Below are 25496 nucleotides of genomic sequence, written 5' to 3'. Positions count from 1 at the left end.
TAAAAGTTGCTTCGCTGAATTTATTATCCAAAAAGACATACAAAAGTTGAAAAAAGAACAAAACCGCTGCATATACGCAAAACAAAACAAAACTTTGCGATCGTTTGAGAATTTTAATGTTGGGTTTGGGGGAAATGTCTCCATTTATGGGGATAAAAAGCCTGCGAGTTTGCTTTTTTTTGTCAATATCTAGTATCAAGTTTACCTAAATTACTAACTTCCTGGAAAATGAAATTAACCTTTCCAAAGATATTTCCCACTAAGGTTGTCACATTTACCCGTTTTTGATTCCATTGTTTAAGCATTATTTCTCCATGGTGCATTAAAGAAAGGGTCGAATATTATTTCTTTAGCGCTAGTTAATGAAATGACGGGCTTTACCTAACAAAACATTTTTTTTTTTTAAAATATGTTATCTGGCAATATTTCACTACTATATTCATATGTCCGCTGATCTTACATTATTCTCTGATTAAAATAGTATTGTATATTTTGATAAATAAATACATACTTAACACCTTTCGAACACAACACGTGATAAATTGCAATACCTTTACAATATGTTACAATGTAATTTTGAAATTTGGCATACATTAAGAAAATTATGTTGTTATTGATAGGTCAAAAAGGTTTAGAACTCAAAACTCGAAATCATAGGTGTTTTTATCTGATCTACAGCCGCGAGAAAAAAAAAGTTTGGTAATGAATGGCATAGACTGACTGGGACATGTTGACCCATGTTGATCCATACGGAAATGCTGCATGCGGTTTCTTGGTCCAACAGCACTCACTTTCCGCCTCTAATTTGACCTAGGCGGACTTTGAATCTATTATCTTTTTTTTATTCGTTTTTATTTGGCGTAACTGACACTGATATTTAAATGAAAATTAAAAAAGGTAAGAATTACAACATAAGAAGAAATGGGCATCTCTTTCTTGAATTTCTCAAGTTGTAAAATGTGTTATATTAACACAAAAAAAGACTTATTCGCGAAGTAAAACTGATTTAAAACTTACACTCATTGTGTCGAATAAAACATTCAATCACAAATTAACTAAACTGATTAAATCATATACTGTAACCTTTTGATCACGATACCGCATGTTCACGTGACATGTCGTCTGCACATGACGCTACAACAACACTTCGCAAAGTTCATTATTCTTTAAAATCAGTGGAAATTAACCGTCTAAGAAGGAATCAAATTTTTATTTTACAAAAATGAAATAAATATCATTCAAAAGATAAATTTATTTAGGGTAGGAAACCATTTGCACCTAAGCTTTCATATTAATGGTTTTATCAAAAAAAATACTTTTAAGAAACGCATGTATGCGATTTTTACAATTTTTTCATGAAAAATAGAAAGGAAAAGATGACGAGATGATGGCATTAAACATCATGTTAGGAACGAATCAAAAATAAAAATAAAATTCAATTTAAAAATACCGTGTGTTGAATCAAATGTTGAACTTTGATAATATTTTTGCCCCTGAAGTTTCTTATTTTTAGTAATGTTGTTATTAAGTAAAATGTGTACATGTCTATATAGAAAATCTGTCCGCTATCGATTATTGGCCGGAGGAATATTCTTCGGTATGACTCTACAATTGTTTTATCGGATTGAGATCCGGTGAGTGGAAGGGCCCGTCTAAAATCAATTGGTAATAGCTAAATATCCTTCCATGACTGATAAATAAAATTCAGAACGTACCAACCAAAACGACTTGATGCGCCATCAATGACTTGCGCCCAATATTTAACAGAAAGTCTGTCCATGTAAACTCTTACCGGCTTAAAATTGCAGACCTGAAACACGCACGATTTACACGTGCACAATACACGTTTTTCAAACATGTATATGGTATTGCAAAACATGGCGAGCTATAATTGACTTTTATGCTCGAATAGCATGTAAAATAAGGATATACATATAAGGATGAGATTTCGTAAGAAAACTTATAAATCAACGTCTTATTAAAAAATAAGAAAGTGCCGTGTTAGAAGATATGTTACGTATAAAATAATTTTATCTGTTTAACATAAATACAATAATATAGCCATGAAATTCGTTTTAAACATAAATCATGTGTGATAAAGCAGATGTGTATGTTTAAAATGAATCGTATGCATTATTTCGATAGTAAATAAAACTAGCAAAACTACTTTAACGACTAATTACAAAACCTAAAAACACACAAAAAGTGTCGTCTAAATGACTGCGTCTCGCATAAATTTAAACTGGCGTCAATTCATTTAACTTTATGTTAGACTACGTACTTGGAACATGTACAGAGGTAGTTTACGGTAACAGTTTCTGCCATATCAAAAAGCAGGCTACACATATTCAACTGTTTCTAAGATATCATAATTAACTTATACATTTACATGTAGTTTGAAAATTTCTCCGCTATAATTATACATGTATCAATTAGCTACTGTTAGTAACCAAGTCCATTTAACCATTGTTCTATTTTGTCAACATTATGCATCCATTTTATGTTGTTTTTCACGTGTTCAACAGCAATGTCATGTTCAGCGTTCTTCTCGTCTGCTTTACTTTCTCCTAGACGCACGAGCTACGGACAGAAATAAACAAATCAGTTAAAACTTATATTTAACACAACTTAATTTACGCATTTTTGGGGTTATTTTATTTAACTTGAGGTATTATAAACGGTATACTGTTGTTACTATGTATTGTGTATACATGTCTGCATGCTTAGCATTACCATGTCAACCGAACTCGTTGAAATACTAATCCCCAATGATAACGTGATTCCCGCCGAAACGCGAGGACGAGTCTAATTCATGATAACTGATGAAATAGCAATTCATAATGCTTGCACATTACTTGACAAGCAAATATTAGTATTTCTTCCATTTTAAATATCCACTTCGTATGTGGCAACATAGCTCAGTTGGTTAAAATGCAGACAAGAATTGGATATAAGCGAATCGTTGTGTGGGTTCGAATCCTCCTGAGGTTTTTTTTTCAGATGTTTTTCCTATTAGTTTTAATTTTTGCTTTTTCCTATTCGTTTTCATTTTTGCTTCCTTATTTTTGTTTCTTTCTTTGATGGTTTGTTTTTGTATATATGACTTTATATAACACATTTAGTATCTTCAGAGTTTGCATGGCTAAAGTACATGCATTTAATCAACATCATCTTTTATATATACTAAACTATTCTGATCTGCAATGTCGCCTTTAGATACCTCTCTGTCGTGTTGTCACAGAGCTCATGAAGGAATTAAATAAAAATTGACTGTCGATGTTGAGTTTCGAACCCACACGGCAAAAGATCTGTTGAACATAGACAGTATGCTTTACCCCTGAGCTAATTTGTCATTGGTACAAAATATAGAAATATTTAGATTGTAACAGGTTAGAAAAATGTTGAATTCCCTATGTTCTATTTTAATTTATTTATAGTCATGTTTGTAAATATCAAGTTATCGTTGGGGCATAGTACTTGCATACCTGCAGCAAATTTTGAGTTCTGTTCTGTTCAGGTATAATACTTATATATTATATACTTTGTTTCGTTAAGGAATTCTAAGTGCTTATCACAGACATACTGAAGCCAATTCTTTTGGTTCCGGTACCGAGTTTACCTAAATAAGGTAATGCCACAATCATTGTAACATATGTTAACATCCTGTCGTATAAATTAGAAAGAATATTTGTGATTACAAGTTAAATTACCTCTTCAAGTCTTAGTTCTGTATTAAACTCATCAACAACTTGCATAAGCAGTCTCCCAAACCATGTAGTTCCAAGTCTGCAATAGATATATTATATGTAACATACCACAGGAGTGGCATGGTATACTACCTCAGTTGAGGTGTTTTATAGACTATTTACTAGGATGATTTTTACAGACATTTCCGTGTGCCTTTGGATTTCAATTTCTTGTGACAAATATTTCGATTTATGGATACTTTCATTTTAATCTTTTAATACAAATATACAATCACAGTAAAAGTATGTTCACATAGAGAATCACATGCAAATCACACTTAATTTAGTAAAATTAAATGAATTGATATACTATTATACATGTATGTTTAATTAATACTACCTTTCCAAAAGCTCGTCATAGTTGTTTCTGAAGAAATCCCATGTTAGTTCCGGGAAAGCATGACCTGCGTTCATTGTTGCCCTGTACACTAGCGGATTCGGGATAATGTCAGTAATCAGAATGGAACGTATCATCCTATAGGAAACGACAATAATACATTCAAGTACGAACAATATTACAAGCTGACAATGCTTTGAGAATATGTTCCCTGTAAGTTTAAAGCTTTACAATCCTTATTTAATCTACGCTTATACTGCAGAAAAGAAGTATTTCTGAAAATGTATTTATACCAAGGACGGAAGGAAAAACTGTTGTAATTCATATGAAATAAAGAAGTTAATACTATTTATCGTTCAGCAGTCGATATGTAAGACCACTTACTTTATCCTTAACCACTTGTGGGATGTGCAAGTGAGAGCTTTCAAAAATTTGTGGGATTCTGTTTCGACATTTTCAACTTTTAATCTCTGCATGACAAAGTCCCACACTGTCTCATCCCCATATTTCACAGCCGTACAATAAACAGTCTCTGAAACTTCCGGGTTGATTCCTGGTCTAAAAATAGAAAAGGTAAAAGGTTAATAAGTTTTAACATGTTGACCAGGATTCTGTTAAGCTCAGGCTTAAACCCATAAGTAGAACTAAGTGTGTTCCACTTTATTTTTTATTTCCCACTTGATCTCTTTGAAAGTTTGGATACACATGACAATTCGTTTATAACACGCATAATTTAAATTGTAAATAAAATTGTCGTGAACACCATATGATTTTTGTTATGATATTTACGGTTTCACGGACTGGTTTGCCATCCACTGTGACATCAGCTGCTGTGCTTGTTCAGTACACTCTTCTACCCCATAATAGCATGCCCACTTCAGCGCAATGCCTCGCATATGTCTGAAAAACCATTAAAATAATCACTACGTCTGCTAATACAATATATAAGCTAACTTGAAAAAAATATGAAAGCAGATAATGCACGCCTTATTTGTCACTACTTAAGTTGTAAGCAGTAAATTTAAACATCGACGGTGTGTATTCAGAATTATTACATACTCGTTTCTATTCCCCGTTAAGATACACTGGTACCGGAAACGTCAATATTTTTCCATACACTGACGCCTGAATTTCATATCGGGTGCGTGACGTAATTCACTGAGTGTTGTTGCACTATTTTTTTAATTTAGTTCAGTATTGTCAATCCTATTCTAGCTATTGAACATATTTATGATATTTACATAATATTCATACATGTAGATGCGCATGTAATAAAAAGGTTATTATCTTTGCATCGGGAAATATGCACTCGTTCTTCAGCGGAAGAATATTGCGCTCCTAAAGTCGCGCAATATTTCCGCTAAAGAACTCGTGCATATTTCCCGATACAAAGCTAATAACCTATAATTATTGCAAATATCAATGGTCTATACAGACTAATTATTATAAGCAGTAAATGCAAAAATCGATGGCCTATACAGACTACTGTAAGCAGTACAGCGTATCTATTGCAAATATTGTAAATGTAAACAATAATGGTGTGCAGACAGTATTTATTGTAAGCAGTAAATGTAAATATCAATGGGCTTTACAGATTATTTATTTACGCAGTAAATGTAAACACCACTGGTCTGTACAGAGTATCTTATGTAAGCAGTAAATGTATTTTAATTGCAAATGACAAAATTCAATGTAAATATCAATGGTCTGTAGTATGTATTTGAAGATCATTTGTCTGTAAAAGTTGTTGTTTTTTTTTATCAGCAAATGGTGTGTACAGACTATTATTGTAAGGTGTCATATTATATTGAGATCACATACGAGGCTATATAATTCGATCCGTCGTCAATAAAACCATACTCCGTCACCAGCTGTTTCAGTGAGTCCCGCATAAATTTCTGCAAAAATGAAGAACATAATACTGAGATCTCAAAACGTGCTGGTCTTGAGATTTATCGTACTTACTTAGACGGATAAACCAAAATAAGTGCAAAAGTCTCGACTAGCTCACTCAGTAACAGTACTTTATTTCTTCAGACAAAAAAGTTCTAAGAGAGTAAACTATATCTCCTTTTTTAACAGGTTAATAATAATAAAAGTATTAATATTGTTTACGTTTATGGACAGCAGATCCGGTATAGACATCCTTTATACAAGTATATGGTTAGGAACTTTCGTTCGCAGAAACTGCGGAAACAGTAGGGTGTACAACTGCGAGTTCATAAGGTAGTTCTGCAAGTTCGAAACAACTTTTGTTCTACGATGTAGCAATTTATAAAAACATTTCAAAGCATTATTGTATCTGAAGGAAATTCAGCCAATGTTTGACAGGGTCCTGTCCTTGATTTTTCGTTAGACAGATTTGAAAATATTTGTCCTGTGGTCAATTTTCACAACGAGTTTCTATTAGGAAAACATGTACGCGTAAAAAAGTTTCACAATGTAGATTTAGTGAAACCTTTCATAAGAAGGTTTAGATTTACCTGTTTTCAATATGATATTCGAATAATATGTATAGGTTCGTGTGTCACACTTACTCTGTACCATAGACTGGTTACCACACTTACCCGGAATTTCCCATAGACTGGCTGATTTTTCAGCATCTTGTCCATGAACTGAACTTCTCTCATTAGTTTATTCAGTGGAGCATAACTTCTCTCTTTCCTCAAGTATTCTAGGATCTTCAATGCTATGTTCAAATCTATTTCTCCTGATCTGAAAAAAAAGTTAAAACTGTCTACACTAGTAACGCACACTAGCCTTTTTACATAGATACTAGATATTAACTCGCACTAGGTTTTGTACACGTGTTTCCTGTAAACTGAATGTATTACGTACAAGTAACTCGTACATGGTTATGTACATGTACTAATTGTATAAATTTCCTGTTCAAAATCTTGACAAATGTACCTACCTTACAAAACTGAAAGCATCACTTATAATCTGGATTCTGTTCAATGGGTCAATCAGCTGGAATGTATATACAGAGAAATAAATATTTGCAGTAATGATCACTGTAAAATATTGGAAAACACTGGAAAATAGATTCTAATATCTCAGAATCTGAGATTTAGAAATATGACATTCAGAAATCGAACGCTTGGAAGCTTAAAATGCAACTAAGCAAAAGAACAGGAGACTCGGTTTATTTTGGTATGTCCATTGGCGGTAAAGAATAGCGCAACCCTTATCACGCACCTACCACCTTAATTAGTAATTGAACCCGCTTCCCACAACCAGCAATATGCTTTTAGAAGTTGAATTTTATAATAAAATATCACTGAATAGACTCCATGATCACAAATAATAAAGAACACAGATTCCAAGTTTTTTACGACGAAACAGTTTTAGAGTTCATGAAACAAATAATTAAGGAAGTAATCACACAGAATATAGTCCGTCGGGGATCGTGAATTTTTGAAAAAGCGTAACCTTTATTATTTTTTGACAAAACGAAAATAAAAGCTTATTTACCGTATGGTCATTTATTAACTGGTTTATAAGTGATCTCCAGTTTCTTTCGTCGTAATTCACTCGGTAGTATCCGTGAAACTCCGTGTTACCAATAACCCAGTTATCACCAACTGGTCCAGGAATAACATCACTAAGTATGGACACTAAATAGAACATTATTTGCAAGGTTAAACCAAAATACCTGTAGTATATGTACTACTAAGCGCAACGGGTCTTGTCCCGCTATGTTCAGTCCACAACAATCTATGCTAAACAAGTCTCTCCGCGCAAGAATAAAAGAGCTACAGCGAACGTTTTGTCACACATAGGGCAATACAAAACATTTTTCCTCTTTGTTTGGGAGCGGCAATATTATACATGTGCAAAAATCCCTTCCATAAAACAAGCTAATTAAGTTTCAGGTAAGAACATTTAAACAGTAATTCAGGGACGGAGTTATGTGCGCGCTTATTGTGTCTAATTAGTAAAGCGGTCGCGGAAAATGTCTGGCAGGTACACCTCAAATGACAATCAATATTTGACAGAGATTTAATAGGGATATTTGAGACGTCATCTTCAGATTTGCGAATTTAAAAAGCCATTTAACCAAGTTGACAACTTTTATTTTCAATTTCGCCCGGACCAGTCAATTCACCATTATTTTAATTCTACCGAAATAGTTTTGTGAGCGAAGCTGCGCTCCATTTCTCTGGAATCCACTTTTATAAATAACATCATTTATTAAAATGGTATACACTCGTGTACTATTCATGGTACTTGATTATGCTACGACTGTGTTAGCCTCAAGAGGGTCTCCGTAGCCATATGGTTAAGGCCGCTGGCTTTGAATCACTTGTCCCTCACCGATGTGGGTCAAATCCTCATTTTGGGGACTGAATTCTTCTTGTGAGGAAGCCACCTGGCTTACAAAAGGTCGGTGGTTCTACCCAGGTGCCTGCCCATGATGAAATAATGCACAGAGGCACACATGGGGTCTTCCTCCATCGAAGCTGGAAAGTCGCCATATATGGTCTTTATTAAACCCAACAAAATCAAATATCAAAATTTGATAAAAATCAACCGGGACAAAACACATTGATATAGTCTCCCTCAACAAACACAGGTAATGTGTAAAGACTAAAGACTTGGGTGAGGTGAAAGTCCCCTAAAGACAGCATTCAATTCGGCAGCATCCATTTACAGTATTATCAACTATAGTTTCAGACTGACCGGGTATATCGATGGTCTCTATTCAAGATGTCTAATTTTTTTGGTCATTTTTTGAGTATCTGTATCATTAAATGGGAAGTAATAACGAACTATTAAAAAATAAAGTTTATGACAAAACCTGATCCTTCATCCCTGCGCAACAGTACGATGTCATCGTCAATCTTTGCAAAATCTTTCTCTGTATTTGAGGTAAATGTAAAAGGAATATCCCATGTGTACCTGTAACAGAAACAATTTAACTAATTAATTCAGGGTATGACAACTGTGAAAACTGTGAATGTTTTATGTATCAGTTGTAACAGGTGCTGCATGTCACGTTAATGTATCATTTTTTTTACAATGAATATATTGAATGAAATAGCTACTTATTTAGTTGTTTTCCCAGTAAAGAATGTTTTTTTTATTGTTCTGGGTACAATCGAACCACAACGAATGCTATTTGACATTGCTACCATTGTATTTTACTTCGATTCAGTTAATGCTCTTGAAAATGAAAACAAGCTTCTTTGAAACGATATATTGCTTATTTTACCCGAATTCGGACTGAAATACGCCCTTTTCTTTAGCCTGAGGATCTTGTAGATATCTAGACTGGGTCAACCTCATCTTTCCCTGGCCAGTGTGTTCTACATGCACAGTAGGATAACCCATCTGATATACCCATGTTCCCATGATGTCGACAATGTCGTCTGCTAAAGTTTTGTTCTCAACCTGTGCTTGCTGATAAAGATAAAATCGTCAATCTAAACTTTATAAAAAAAACGAGAAAAAAAAACTTGTTGCTGAAACCAAGGACCAAAGGCACTACAAATACATAAAATTCAAAAAATCTAATTATCTTCTCAAATGTTAGAGATATAAGTGCGAAACAAAAAGAAATATTTTGCATGTTAAAATGTAGTAAAGTGTCCCGGAAGAGATGGAAGGTGGCATATTTCAGGTGTCGTATTTACTTTCCTAGCATTTATTCTGGAAACTGTTCCAGTTTACCTTAGCACTAGTCGAATCAGTCAAACCCAAAATTGACCTAGAGTGCTAGCAATGTCCTCAAACCTGCTAACCATTGCACAATAGTGGTATTTTGTAGTTACATCACTTCTAAGGCACTATTTTCTTTATATAATTTAAAAAAGGTTACAGGAACTAAAATCATCGAAGAAAAGAACTTAACTGTTTGCATGGCCAAGAAGAAGTCCGTATGTCCAGCATTGCCAAACAAAAACTGTTTAAGATAGCTCTGAAAAGGAACAATAATCATGCATGTTTGAAGGAAAGCAACTCCTCTCCTGACCGATTATATTGTACAGATTTGGAAAGTTTCATTAAGATTTTAATGCACTTAGCAGTGAGAGAGAAGCCGTAATCAACTTTTATTCTAAATGGTTGCTATTAACTAAGTAAGCTAGCACACTATTACCGTAAAACCTCTTTGGAACGTGTCCCTTCCTACCATGAACTCCAGCATAAATGTCACTGCTGCGCCCTGTAGTGTAAATATAAATGGATATATTTTATTCAGTTTCTTCAGCATAATATATAGGTCGAAACAACATTTAACTGGGTTCGGAGCCCTGTGAGACGGACGTCTTTCCCGCTTTCATCTAAAAAGTAACTAGGTTCGCGTAGGTAAGAATTTTGTTAATCATCAACAATTATGCCAAATGCTAACTGATAAGAAGATGTACGTGTATGTGTTTTATGCAACACTGTTTTACCCCAATCTTTGAAATAAGTGCCAGTCTATTCCCTACCTTTTTATAAGAGACTGAATCGTAATGCCGTAAAATGTCCAGTGGGTCATCTAGTCCTTTCAGAAAGAGTGGATGAGAAGACTGTAGACCGTCTAAAGCAAACCCTTCCTCAGTCAAGTCATCCGCGAACGATTCGCTCTGCAATACAACAGTATAAGCAAAAATTTGAGAGTTAGACGCAAAGAAAACGACTGTAAACTCGATACCACAGGCGTCAGACGTGTGTGAAAACTGACGGATATTTTCGGCTGTAAATTTTACCCTTTTCTACACAGGACTTTTTGTCCTTTTATTACAATACAAGTTCTACATCTGACAAGCAAATATCGTGCCGAGACGACAGGTATTTTCTTTCTCACAAGACACATTTCTACGTAAACTAGTCTCTTCAAAGCCACAGCATTTTTTCAGCAAAACACAAACTTCAGGCGTCCTGGCGCTTCTGTACGGTCTGGAAGGAATTTTCAGACATTTCTATTTTGTTATGTCCTGTCACCACAGCATGTAGGGTTTCTAGCACGGTGTCGGTTTCTTTTGTCACCTAGTTATTTCTAATCCATATTTTACCGACAATCCGTAAATGATCACCAACAGATATACATACCACCCTCCAATCTGGGTTAAGGACGTCCATGACACGATACTCAAAGAATGTTGCCACGCCCTCTTTGATCCAAAGATCGTTCCACCAGTTAGGAGAAACTAGATTACCAAACCACTGTAAGATAACAACAATAAATTAATTTGCTAAATGTAAATGCAAATACACTTCTACATTGAGAGCGTAAGCCTACATTAAATTGAGACAATGCTATGGTATGAACTTCGTTTATTCGAATATTTGGGATAATATAAAATATTCAATTTATTATCCTAAATCAAAGATTACTCTGGGCAAAATTGTAAAAAAGTATGTCAACCAGAGTGAAAGTGGCTACTGAGATAATGTTATACACTTACGTTGTGTGCCAGTTCGTGGGCGATGTATCTAAATGTGGGATATTTGTTCGCCTGTGAGGAAACACCTGGCTCATACAAGAGCAAGTCTTCCCGGAACACTATTAAACCCCAGTTCTCCATAGCAGGCCATACAAAATCCTTTATTGCAATCATATCTACAGAGGTAAAAGGAAATAACGATTCGGATAAATGCAGTATCGTAAAGCACAAAAAATTCTTCAGATATTGGTGGTTCATCTGAAAAACACGCACAAACCCACTAAATGTTCATTACAAATTGCAAACATATTAATTTTATTGTGAATAAGAAACATTATGTAAAAACTGTTACCTTGTTTTGGCATATTATATGGTATGTCCAGATAGCTTTCCAGGTAATTCATAGAGCTCAGAGCTGAGGCCATGCCAAACTCGGTTTGGTTTTCTGCAGCTTTTCTTGCCCAAATACGCAACTGTAAAAAACGAACTATTGTACAGTCTTTATAGAAAGCTTTTGTGGTATAAAATTCAAACGTTGCATTTTTTCACTATATTCAAAATGTACTTGTAGAATCTGAATCGGTACTTATTAACATGTTAATCGCTTTTTCGGGTAATTTTCAGCAGGCGCTTAATCATTAGTATTAAGTATAGTATTGACATCTCAACTTCTCAAGTCCTTAATCGGTACAGTAGAAGATCGTTTGACAATTTTGCTATAAGGAGGTTCACAAAGCACTTCTCGAGTTACTATTTATTCAATAAGAACAAGAAAAGTTTATTTTTCGAGGGGAGAAAGATATATCTAGAAAAAAGAGCTATCAGTCGCAGAACGGAGAGCTCCGTTTCTTAAATTAAAAAGATGTCCCTATAAAATAAACTTTTAGTGACTGAATTAATTAATAGTAAAGCGGCTTGTCATCGTGGTACATGCGTACATGCATAATGGGGACATTTTTATCTAAATGCATAAAAATGATTATACTTTCTATTTAAAAAAATGTATAAACTGGTTGTACCGGTACTCCATTCGCTGTGTTGCTCTCGCGGTACGTGAAATCGGAAACAATGAAAGCTAGCAGATATGTAGGCATGATCGGTGTACGCTCGAAAACATCGTGCTCCCAGCCATCAGAACTTTATATCAAAATAGAATACACATACATAACAAGAGCAAACATTTGGTGATAATCCGACCTGGAGCCAGTTGTTCGAAACTTTAACAGTTGATTAAGCTAACAATCGATTAACTTTTAGAGTAATATTTCGACACTTTAGAAAACTTAGAAAAACAAATGCACGGCTTAAGAGTTATGAACACTAAAACGACTTTACAGTAAAATTAAAACATCATATTGTTTCCCACCAAAGCTAGTATTTTGAATCAAAGTTTAACAAGCGATTAGTTTAACAGTCTGTTAAAGTTTCGAACAACTGGGCCCAAGCATCCAACTGAAATCTACTAAATCTTAACATGTTAAGAGACCAGCTAAAACTGATATTTGTTCTTAAATACCATTTCTTATTAGGAAGGTGCGTTCATAGACAAAGAAATGTTGAAACTCAAACCTTCGGCTGCCATTGAATGCTACTTCAGTTAATTCGACTCGTTGAGTTTTCATTTTACCTCAGTGTTTAGCAACAAACACTTAAAACATTAACATACAAAATTTAAACAAGTAATCTGGTCTGCTGTTGTAACTTACTCTGTGTCTGTCCTTGACCTTGGCATGTTGGAGAGCGCTACCCAATTCGGCTTTCTAACAATCGTTATATCAAACCTAGCCTTCAGATTAGGTTCATCGAAACATGGGAATGCCTTCCTGGCTTCAACCACTTCTAACTGGGATGTTACATAATACCTGTAGATAAAAATAAATTAATTGATCAGGTCAAACAATATATGTTCTAATTACTTTTTCTATAATACTGCAAACAAACTTTAATGTGTATGCATATTATGCGACATGGTTATAAATGCCTATATGTGTTTGGTTATGTATGTCAATACTTTAGTTATTGTATATCTATGTTTGGTTATGTGTATATATATATATATATATATATATATATATATGCCTTATGTATCTCAATGCGTTAGTTATATATGCCCATGTCGTTACATACAATTGGTTATGTACGACTATTAGCATTTGGTTATGCATGTCAATGCTTTGGCTCTGTATTTCCTTACCTTTGGTTATGCATGTCTATATATACTTATATGCGCATCGTATGCATGTGTGTACGCTTATATGCGTTTGGCTATGTATGACAATACTTTGGTTATGTATGTCCATGCCTTTGGTTATGTATGTCCATGCCTCCATGCCTTTGGTTATGTATGTCCGTGTTGGTTATGTATGTCCATGCCTTTGGTTATGTATGTCCATGCCTTTGGTTATGTTTGTCCATGCCTTTGGTTATTATGTCCATGACTTTGGTTATGTATGTCCATGCCTTTGGTTATGTATGTCCATGCCTTTGGTTATGTATGTCCATGACGTTGGTTATGTATGTCCATGCCTTTGGTAATGTATGTCCATGCCTTTGGTTATGTATGTCCATGACTTTGGTTATGTATGTCCATGCCTTTGGCTATGTATGTCCATGCCTTTGGTTATGTATGTCCATGACGTTGGTTATGTATGTCCATGACGTTGGTTATGTATGTCCATGCCTCCATGCCTTTGGTTATGTATGTCCGTGACTTTGGTTATGTATGTCCGTGACTTTGGTTATGTATGTCCATAACGTTGGTTATGTATGCCTATAGATGCATTTTTGTTGTTCTATTACGTTTATAGATGCGTGTGGTTATGTATGATATATGTGTTTGGCTATGTATGGTATAGATATGTAAGTTGTGTTTTAAGATATGTACATACACGATTTCGCCATTCCTGCGGAAAGATCCTTTGTAAATACCGGTGAGGTCGTCTCTAATTGGTGCGTAGAAGTCTTTAATTTCGACTGTATAGTTGTTTCCTGCCATCAGTGGAGACAACAACGATATTTTTATCATCTGTTGGGACGGTACGAGTTCGAGAGACTGAAACAGATTGCCTGAGCCGCCTTCTGCTGTGACATGTATAGAATTCTCTGAAATAAAATGACACCATACTCAAAACTCTAGCTTGGCTTCGGCGTAAACGCAATTAACTGATTTGAAACAGTATGCTTTAAAGGTAAATGGTATACAAGGGAAAGGTGATGTTAACAATTAAACTATGTATCGAACATCTATGTGGCAAATGATAACTGGCATAGCTTGTAAGAAAATATTTGCATGACTCCGCTTTGTATATCTTTCCAGTACATATGATATATATACGTGCAACGAATATTTTACTAAAATATCCTCTTTCATAAACATGTATCATCATGTTCAGTGACATGTGAAAAAATATTTACCAGCTATATGAAGATCAGTAACATGCATGAAAATCTCGTCTGTATTTTCATTGCAATGAACAAGAACAGACATTTGTCCGTAAAACATAAACTCGGTTTCATTTCCGGAATAGAAGTCCGGTTTGATGGATATTGAATACAGCATTGGTGTTACCGTCCCGGGGAGACGTAACGGATATTTCTTGATAGGTGTCACGGTGGTGGCCGGTACAGTCGTGGTGTTACCGCCGTGTGTCAGTGTTGTCATCTGACCAGCCGGACAAGCACCGCCTGTAAAAAAGTAGGGCATATAACTAACTTGAATCCGCTTTGTAAATAGATGCTAGTACTATATTATGTTTCGTTCATCTAATAGCCACCATTCCGATATGATTTTAGACAGTTATAACTGAATATTTTATAGCTAATTTAGACAGCAGTTAGCCTACATGTCAATGAATGCGAAGGGGACGGCGATATAAATACACAGACCTATATATATACATTGTAGTATGAAGGAAAAAAATTTAATTTTTTCAAAACCAGGTCGCCATGAATATACTGTAAAATTATTAATATTCGTGGGTGACTGACTTTCGTGGAATTCGCAGTCGGATTAATTCAAGGAATTTATTCCCAACGAACCTGTAAAATTCCCACTAATCAGCTTATGTCCAAATGTCAAAATTTATGAATTTATACCTCCACAAAATAGCCGGTTTGATCAAAACCACGAAATTTCGTGCCCACGGAAGTACAAAATTTCATAGTAGTTGTCAGTATCAAATTTACCTCACATCACTGCAGGGTATGAAAAAAAAGTTATATACTTACATATGTCCGGATCATTTTCTTTTGCTAAAGTAACACATCCGGAAATCCCCGCCGACAATCCGGAAATATTACAATTGCAGACGATATCTTTGTTGTTTCCGGCAAAATGCACAATAAGACCTACACCAACTGCTACCAGAATAGCAACCAATATCAACAAAAATCCCACTGCAACGGAACAATGACACTGGGATGCTGATTTTAACGACGACGAAGAGTCGTCGGCATCATATTTTCTCATATTAACAGTGTATTCTCCGGGCATAACCTCGCCTTGCTTAGTTAAAATATTAAGTGATCTTAATGTATAAATAATCGCACATTTTTTACGTTGACAGATCTAAATCTTGCTTTAAACGAACCATAAAAAAGCTTTTCAATTATACAACATACGAATTTTTAAGATTAGCAGCCCGTGTCCAAACTTTTAAATTAACGTTACTCAAAAGGCAATGCTTTATAGATAGATTTGTGTAATGCGCTTGGCTGAGTTACCTGGGGCCTTCCTCTTTATGCCTGGACTTAAAATTGTTAACAAAATAATGGCATATTTGTTACTTTGTCATTTAACTTTGACCAGAAACAATAGGCACGCAGCAACCAAGTGAGCAAGCTTTTCTCAGCAACTCTGACCAGACCTCTACATCGTATATGGACTAATGAACGTGTTTGCGGAGTTTGTTGGTGTGTGTGTGGCGGGGGGGGGGGGGTATTTACCACCCCCTCCCACACACACACACACGAAAGGCGGCATATCTTAATCGGACCGTTCGTATGTCCGTCCCCACGGTTTGAAATTAATAAACGGAGAACACTTCAGAATATGAACCTCATACTTGGCAGACAGGCTGGTATATCTACCGAAAAATGTCAGAAATGCAGTATTAATTTTTAACTGCACAGGAATATTTTAACCCTTTACTTTTGTCACGCGTGGGAAACTGACGGGTAGAGTGATTTAATTCAAACTACACATGGTTAAAGAGGGTATTGCGAAAAAGCACGTACAGTAGGAAAACAAGAGCTGTCAGTGGACAGCGCGCTCGACTATCCTCAGTGCTTGATAGTATAATATAAGCAATGAGTAAAACTTTAACATTACAATAAGCATATTTTAAGTCGAAAAGGGGCCATAATTCAGTCAACATGCTTGATTAGGTTGCCTCCTCCTTTTTACAGACTGGGGTCATGATGGTAAAAAAGTATGCAAAATATGAAAGCAATATCTCAATGGACTTTGAAAATATTTGGGGTGGTACGCAAACTTTAACATTTGTTCTAAGTCGAAAAGGGGCCATAATTCAGTCAAAATGCTCGATAGAATTGCCTCCTCCTTTTTACAGACTGGGGTCATGATGGTAAACAAGTATGCAAAATACAAAAGCAATATCTCAATGGACTTTGAAAATATTTGGTGTGGTACGCAAACTTTAACATTTATTCAAAGTCGAAAAGGGGCCATAATTCAGTCAAAATGCTTGATAGAGTTGCCTCCTCCTTTTCACAGACTGGGGTCATGATGGTAAACAAGTATGCAAAATATGAAAGCAATATCTCAATGGACTTTGAACATATTTGGGGTGGTACGCAAACTTTAACATTCGTGTGACGCTCACGCTACCGCTCACGCCGACGCCGGGGCGAGTAGGATAGCTCCCCTATTCTTCGAATAGTCGAGCTAAAAATACTTTTTGCTCTATACTGCAATCCAACATTTTCAATAGCCGAATATCCTATTTAAAGATATTCCTTGTTCCTCATATTTTCATTCATAATTCATATGGTACCATTCAAACTAATCATGTTTACACTTTACTGCTCTCATTTAATCGGGCTCCATTTAGTGAATGTGACGCTTACAGTTGCAGTTCTTGTTTTGTGTATGGATCTTTCATTGTAATTTAACCCTTAGCCTGCTTGCGGCAAGTGATTCTGCCTTTGCGACCAGTGCAGACCAAGATCAGCCTGCACATCCGTGCAGGCTGATCATGGTCTGCACTGTTCGCTATTCAGTTAGTAAATTTTCAGTGAACACCCCTTCGAATAATAAATGGTATTGCCCAAACTGAATGATGGAACAGTCCATTTTAGAAATTTAGCAGGCTAAGGGTTAAACATACAATGTCCCCGCTTATGGTCACGTAAGACAGTTTAGTGACCCAACTGAAAGGCAGTTAACGCTTTCATAAGAAAGTTTAGTACACAAGGTGATGCGGAAGGCTGTTACCAGGTATCACAACACGTAAAAACAAGATTGTCCATTGTGCTATTAATTATAGCTCAAGGCATCGATTTCGATTTTATTGATAACATGGTTTATGGCCCTGCTTAATTTCGGACATAAACGTAAATTTATGGAAGATAACGATCAAAGGTACATATCAGCAGTGGCGTTTAGTACAGATAGTTCCACATAGTTTCTCATTGCCTTAGGAAGCTTGTGTTCAAATAAACTGCAGGTATTCGTCCCATTAGAGATAAATATGACAAAATTGAAATAATCTGTTTAATGCAAGCTTTCAAATTTTCATTATAACAAGCCCAGAAACTGGTAATGTTACAGAAGTTGAACAAGAGCTGTCACTATTAGTGACAAATGCCTCGAAGTGTGCCCAAGAATGCTACAGTTGTCTGCGCAAAATATGCCAGAATAGTTTAGGTATGAATCGTTTTGTGACCTTGACCTTGACCTAAGAGACCCAGGTCATAAGCGCAACACGCCTCAATATGTTTAACATTTGTGTCAAATTATTTTCAAATCCCTTGATTAATGGCAGAGTTTTGGACCAGATAAAACAAGTGAATGAAGTATTGCCATGCAATACAAAGTCCCCTACAGGAAGGCACCTAATTTTCTCTAGAGTTATTTATAGTAACAAAAAATTCTATAAGTCCACATAAAACTCTTTACCAGATAGAGATAAGTCAAAATACACCTAAAAATTGGATGTAACATGCATGTTGTACCACTGAAAAGTGGTCTTGATTTTTCCATAGCCAGTAATTAAAAAGTTACAATATCAGCTATTTATAGTAAAACAAAAGGAAGTAATTCTAGAAACAAGGGTGCCTCATGGTGGTGAACGTTTGTGCCAAGTTACATCAAAATCCTTCCATGCATGAAGAAGAAATGCTCTGGACAGTCATTCTTGAATTTGAACTTTGACCTCTAAGTGTGACCTTGACCTTAGACCTAGGGATCGGGTTCGTGCGCATGACAATCCTTATCATGGTGGTGAACATTTGTGCCAAGTTACATCAAAATCCCTCTATGCATGAAGAATAAATGCTCCGGACAATGTCATTCTTGTATATGACACTTAGCATCTAAGTGTGACCTTGACCTTAGAGCTAGGAACCTGGTTCTTGCGCATGACACTCCGTCTCATGGTGGTGAACATTTTTGCCAAGTAATATTAAAATCCCTTTAAGGATTGTCGAGTTACAGACTGGACAGGAAAAAATCCCTTTGGCCTTTGACTTCCACGTGTGACCTTGACCTTTCAGCTAAGGGCCCAGGTTTTGCGCATGGCACGTTGTCTCAACCAGGGGAATATTTGTGATAACTGATATTTAAATCCTGTTTTGCATGACAAAGTTATAGACCGGACAGGAAAAAAATCATATTGACCTTTGATCTCAAAGTGTGACCTTAACCGAAGCTAGGGTTCTGGGTGTTGCACATGACATGTCACCTTACCATGGGGAACATTTATACCAAGTAATATTGTAATCTCTTGATGGATGACAGTTATGGGCCGGACAGGAGGAAAACTTGTTGACCTTTGACCTCCAATTGTGCCCTTGACCTTTGAGCTAGCAGTCCGGGTTTTGTGCATGACACGTTGTCTCATCATGGGGAATACTTATGCCAAGTAATATTAAAATCCCTTAATGAATGACAGAGTTATGGACCGGACACGAAACAGACCCTGTTCATGCCATGTAAACATTTGACATTTGAGCTAGGGGTCTGAAGGTTGTGCATAACATATCGTCTTATTATGAGGTATATTTGTGCCAAGTAATATTAAAATCCCTTCATGGATGGCAAAGTTATGGACCAGACAGGAAACAAGAGCTGTCCGTAAGACAGCACGCTCTACTATTCGGCGATTTGACAGTAAAATGAATTTATGTTTTAATAAGAGACCTCTACTTTAAAAGGAAGATACACCAAAATGATGATGGTAAAGATATATTTTGAGTTTCAAGTCATTATCTTATATAGTACCAAAGTAATGTCCAGAAAACGAAGTTTGTCAAAAAATTTAAGTATGAAAGGGGCATAATTTGGTCTAAAATACAAACCAGAGTTATGGGGATTGTTACCACACATGCAGATGATGATGATAAAGATACATTTTAAGTTTCAACTCATTATCTTATATTGTACTAAAGTTATATCCAGAAAGCGAAGATTGTCAAAAAACTTTAAATATGAAAGGGGCATAATTCTGTCAAAAATACAATTAGAGTTATGGAGATTGTAACCACACATGCAGATGATGATTATAAAGATATGTCTATAAACGAAGCTTTCCAAAAAAATCAACTTGGTGACCTTGACCTTGGGTATAATAGGCCCAGCCCCTGCATATACTTTGTTTCTATGCTGGACAATGTTTATGTGAACTTACAGTAAGATATAAGCAATAGTAACAAAGATATGACAGAAAAACAAAGGTTGCCGAAAAACTTTAACCTTAAAAATAACCTATGTACAACACCTTGGTGACCTTGACCTTGGGTATAATGGGCCCAGCTCCTGCACATACTTTGTTTGCATGCTGAAAAATGTTAATGTGAAGTTACAGTAAGATATAAGCAATAGTAACAAAGAAAAACAAAGGTTTCCGAAAAACTTTAACTAAGGTCACGCTGACGCCGGGGCGAGTAAAATAGCACCCCTTTTCTCCGAATAGTGGGGCTAAAAAGCCCTGCTGACCTTTGACCTCCAATTGTGACCTTGACCTTTGAGCTAGGGGTCCGGGTTTTGTGCATGACACGTTGTCTCATCATGGAGAACATTTGTGCCAAGTAATATAACAAGAGCTGTCCGTTAGACAGCGCGATCCACTATTTGGGGATTTGACAGTAAAATGAATATATGTTTAAATAAGAGACCTCTACTTTTAAAGGAAGATACACCGAGGGGCATAATTCTGTCAAGAACACAAATTAGAGTTATTGGGATTGTTACCACACATGCAGATGATGATGATAAAAATATATTTTATGTTTCGATTCTTTATCTTATATTGCATTATATTTTAAGTTTCAAGTCATTATCTTATATAGTACCAAAGTTATGTCCACAAAACGAAGTTTGTTAAAAAATTGAAGTATAACACGGCTACTAAACGCTAGCGCCACCACCAAATTGTGGTGATAAGGAAAAGAGCTATCGACATTTCCGTGGTGAAGCTATCACCCGTTTCTACTTGTAAACACATGAGTAAAATCTATATTTTATCTTGTACTTTTATTGAAAAATCGGAGAATGTAGTTCCATGTAACGAAACTTTAGCTACAGATTGGCGGTAATTTCATTAAAATATTATGCAAATTGTGGTGCCAGGAGCTTTTCTCCCGAATCTGACAGTGGCATATTTTCATATCGGCCAGTATTCGAAGACCATTTCGATGAATGGACACACTGTAAGAACATACCTGCGCATGCAAATGGTGTAGAAATGAATTACACGTATTCCCACACACAAAAGAATTACGAAAAACACAGTAAAAAGTTAAAACACGACTATTTTTTTTTAAAGTGATGGCGCTATACAGTAGTGGTGGCGCTGTTGTATATAATTAGTGGCTAATATATTCAATTTTAATATATGAAAATGTCTGTCTGCAAGCCACGGAAATTTCTACAATAATCGATGTTATCAGCCTATCCCACACTATACCCAAAATACGTTACTCAAAAAATATTACATGTAGTAACCTCTACATGATCGCAAAATAATCTACATGTATAACATTATGAAGTGTTTTATAAAGGTAAATAAACTATAATCGTGTTTTTCTTTCTTTTATAACATAATTCCTTGTAGGAAAATTATCAGTTAGAGAATATTAGTGTTTGTTTTGTTCCAGATGCGTCAGCAGTTCGTATTATTGAATGCCTTAACAGCGCCACGACTACTGTATAGCGCCATCACTAGAGTTGTAGCGCCACCACTTTTAAAAATCCTGGTAAATTTCTTCTAACCCGACATTCTATTATTCATGGTGTGTGCGTATATAATTATTTATCATTTCTATACAATTTGCATGCACAGGAATGTTCTTACAGTATACCTATTCATCGGAATGGTGTTCGAATACCGGCCGATATGAAAATGTGCCACTCTGAGATTCGGGAGAAAAGCTCCTGACACCACAATTTGCATATTATTTTAATGAAACTACAGCAAACCTGTAGAAAAGTGTTGTTACATGGAACTACATTCTCCGATTTTCGAAAAAAGTTCTATCAATAAAAATATAAGATAAAATATAAATTTTACTCATGTGTTTACAAGTAGAAACGGGCGATAGCTGCACCACGGAAATGTCGATAGCTCTTTTCATTATCACCACAATTTGGTGGTGGCGTTAGCGTTTAGTAGCCGTGTATAAAAGGGGCATGATTTGGTCAAAAATACAAATCAGAGTTATGGGGATTGTTACAACACATGCAGATGATGATGATAGAGATACATTTTAAGTTTCAAGACTTTATCTTATATTGCATTAAAGTTATATCAAGAAAGCGAAGATTGCAAAAAAACTTTAAGTACAAAAGGGGCATAATTCTGTCAAAATACAATTAGAATTATGGGGTTTGTAACCACACATGCTGATGATGATTATAAAGAAATATTTTTAATTTCAAGTCATTATCTTTTAAAGTATCAAAAATATGTCTATAAACGAAGCTTTCGAAAAAAATTTAACATGAAAATAATTCCAAGTATAACAACTTTGTGACCTTGACCTTGGGTATAATGGGCCCAGCCCATGCACATACTTTGTTTCTATGCTGGACAATGTTTATGTAAAGTTACAGTAAGATATAAGCAATAGTAACAAAGATATGACAGAAAAACAAAGGTTGCCAAAGAACTTTAACGTTAAAAATAACCTAAGTGTAACACCTTGGTGACCTTGACCTTGGGTATAATGGGCCCAGCCCCTGTACATACTTTGTTTGTATGCTGGACAATGTTTATTTGAAGTTACAGTAAGATATAAGCAATAATAACAAAGATATGTCAGAAAAACAAAGGTTGCTGAAAAACTTTAACCTTAAAAATAACCAAAGTATAACACCTTGGTGACCTTGACCTTAGGTATAATGGGCTCAGCCCCTATACATACTTTGTTTGTATACTGGACAATGTTTATTTGAAGTTACAGTAAGATATAAGCAATAGTAATAAAGATATGACAGAAAAACAAAGGTTGCCGAAAAACTTTAACCTTAAAAATAACCTAAGTATAACACCTTGGTGACCTTGACCTTGGGTATAATGAGCTCAGCCCCTATAAATACTTTGTTTGTATACTGATCAATGTTTATGTGAAGTTACATTAAGATAAAAGCAATAGTAACAAAGATATGACAGAAAAGCAAAGGTTGCCGAAAAACTTTAATCAAGAAAGGTCACGCCGATGCCGACGCCGGGGCGAGTAGAATAGCCCCTCTATTCTCCAAATAGTGGAGCTAAAAATCCCTCCATGAATGACGGAGTTATGGACCGGACACAAAATTGCGGACGGATGAAAAATTGCATTCCTATAGTTCCCGAAACTGGTTTTCAACCAGTAGGGGTCTAAAATGACCATGTTAACCTTTGACTTCTAACTGTGACCTTGACCTTGAAGCTAGGGGTTTGGGTCTTGCGCATGACAAGTCATCTCAGGCCCTTCCCCAGAAATTTTTAAGGCGCTGGGGTAAAGTTTGTGTGGCGGGATAAGGTGTGGGTGCGGGAGGGGTTACCCCTCCTGTGTTCGATTTTTAAAAAAAAATCGAACCCAAATGGTGCTTTTTTAAGTATACCATATGCAAAAAAACACAACAACATGTATATCATTACTTCTACATTTTCACATAATCATATAACCATCAATATATCATATAGTGACAAGTGTTATTTCTACAGCTCAAAAAGGGCAGGATGCTGCCAAAAAGGGGCAGGGTGCTCTTTTAGACCTAAAAGTTACCATAGCAGTAGTTGCATTTCTAGATGTCTATAGTTAATATGTATTCCATTTATCTTTATTGCACACTTAAAAGAAATGTCACAGAATAAATTTAAGTGGTAAATCTTCCCAAAACCAGTAACAAAGTTTACAAAGGCTTTTTACTTACTTTATAGTTTACGTTAAACCATTCAAGCCTTTCTCTTAAAAAAATGTCACCAAGAATGTCAACTAATTCATATGAATATGAAATAGTGGAGGGCCTTAATATATTAGCTTAATCTTGAAACCAAGATCATGTTATAAACAACATAGTTAAAGGCCTGTTTCACTGTAAACTAATAATTATCAAGTCATGTTGTATTGATCAGGTCTTTCATCAATATTTCATTAACAGAAAAGTGCTATTACAGTCGGGTTAAAGTTTACTAAAACGCATACCCAAAATATACTATCCGGAATCTGGTACACTTTTGGAATGTTGTCTGAAAGTAGTTTTAACTCAGTTACATGACCTACTAGGGTAAACTAGAGATAGTTCCTCAGAGTTTGATGTTTCTCATCATAAAAAATACATCGACTGTCAGCTTTTTTTAAGGAAATATGGAAAAATTCCATACGACATCGGGAATAACAAGACTCGTGAACGGACATTTTAAACATACTTTTACTTTCGATATTCATTAAAATTTGTGCATTTTCTAGTTTAAAATACAGTAGAATCAAACTGCATTGATATATACTTGTAATTATACAAAACAACGGTCTAATTTAAATTTTGCACAAAGAAATCTAGGGCACTTTTCACGTGCTTCGTAATCAGCTGGCCGCTTACGCACCCCTTTTTTTGACATTTCACAGGATCCATACTATTTTTCAATTAGTTTTAACACTTCGTTGATTCTCATTACCTGTGTGCACTCGCCGTGACGTAATTTGCTGATCAAAAAATCGTCGAGGCATGTCAACAGGAAAATTGGCGGGATTTAGCAGAAGATCAAAGGCAAGAGGGCACATTTTAAGGACAGCGTGGCGGCAGTAAAAAGGGCAGGGCGAGTGACACATACACTACACATGAGGTATCTCACGGGGATGAAATCGCTTACTGATTTAAGACACCGCGCTAATAATTGAGGCACCTCGCGGGATATTTAAGCGCTGCGGGAAGTTGAATTTCGTGCCTTATGCGGCTGGGGCTCATCATAGAGAACATTCACGCCAAGTAATTTCAAAATCCCTTCATGGATGATAGTTATGGATCAGACAAGAAACAAACCATGTTAACCTTCAACCTCTAAGTGCGACCTTGACCTTGGAGCCAGGGGTCTGAGTCTTGCGCATGACACATTGTCTCATTATTGTAAACATTTATGACAAGTTAATTTCAAAATCTCTATGGATGGCAGAGTTATGAACCAGACACCTGTTAACCTTGCTCCTCAGGGTCTGGTTCTTGCATATGACACATCTCATTTTGGTAAACATTTATGCTAAGTTATTTCAAAATCCCTTCACGGATGGCAGAGTTATGGACCGGACACTAAACATACCTTGTTAACCTTTGACCTCTAAGTGTGACCTTGACCTTAGAGCCAGGGGTCTGGGTCTTGCGCA

General features: G+C 35.8%; 1 protein-coding gene across 4 annotated transcripts; it reads right to left on the bottom strand.

Annotated features, from left to right (window-relative positions):
• Positions 1–25272, bottom strand: LOC123563927 (aminopeptidase N-like). 4 transcript variants are annotated; one of them, XM_053518862.1, is made up of 23 exons: positions 17800–19622; positions 15684–17590; positions 14871–15140; positions 14345–14558; positions 13163–13318; positions 12476–12593; positions 11809–11929; positions 11478–11632; positions 11122–11235; positions 10518–10655; positions 10184–10249; positions 9938–10003; positions 9299–9486; positions 8885–8985; positions 7558–7700; positions 6998–7053; positions 6651–6798; positions 5905–5981; positions 4873–4983; positions 4468–4641; positions 4087–4221; positions 3711–3786; positions 1–2580 (listed from the first exon to the last, which is right to left on the bottom strand). In XM_053518862.1, the coding sequence occupies exons 2-23, from the start codon at positions 15946–15948 to the stop codon at positions 2443–2445; spliced, it is 3030 nt and encodes a 1009-aa protein (XP_053374837.1). In that variant the 5' UTR covers positions 15949–17590; positions 17800–19622; the 3' UTR covers positions 1–2442. The 4 variants fall into 4 exon arrangements, with proteins under 4 accessions (XP_053374837.1, XP_053374842.1, XP_053374846.1 ...); XM_053518867.1 differs by lacking the exon at positions 17800–19622 and adding an exon at positions 24324–25272 and having other exon boundaries at positions 14871–15812; XM_053518871.1 differs by lacking the exons at positions 15684–17590; positions 17800–19622 and adding an exon at positions 24324–25270.
• Positions 25273–25496: the final 224 nt, after the last annotated feature.

The sequence above is a fragment of the Mercenaria mercenaria genome, chromosome 1, assembly GCF_021730395.1.
Source record: "Mercenaria mercenaria strain notata chromosome 1, MADL_Memer_1, whole genome shotgun sequence".
NCBI lineage: Eukaryota > Metazoa > Mollusca > Bivalvia > Venerida > Veneridae > Mercenaria > Mercenaria mercenaria.
The sequence above is the reverse complement of the archived record's forward strand: the minus strand, read 5'-3'. Positions and strand labels throughout refer to the sequence as shown.

Excerpts from the sequence above, each read along its gene's own strand:
- LOC123563927 (XM_045357100.2), bottom strand. The coding sequence starts at position 15,948 with ATGCCCGGAGAATACACTGTTAATATGAGAAAATATGATGCCGACGAC. Across the intron at positions 8,986-9,298 it reads GTATTTCAGTCCGAATTCGG|GTACACATGGGATATTCCTT; the intron begins GTAAAATAAGCA and ends TTTCTGTTACAG. Across the intron at positions 7,054-7,557 it reads AGTTAATAAATGACCATACG|CTGATTGACCCATTGAACAG; the intron begins GTAAATAAGCTT and ends TATACATTCCAG.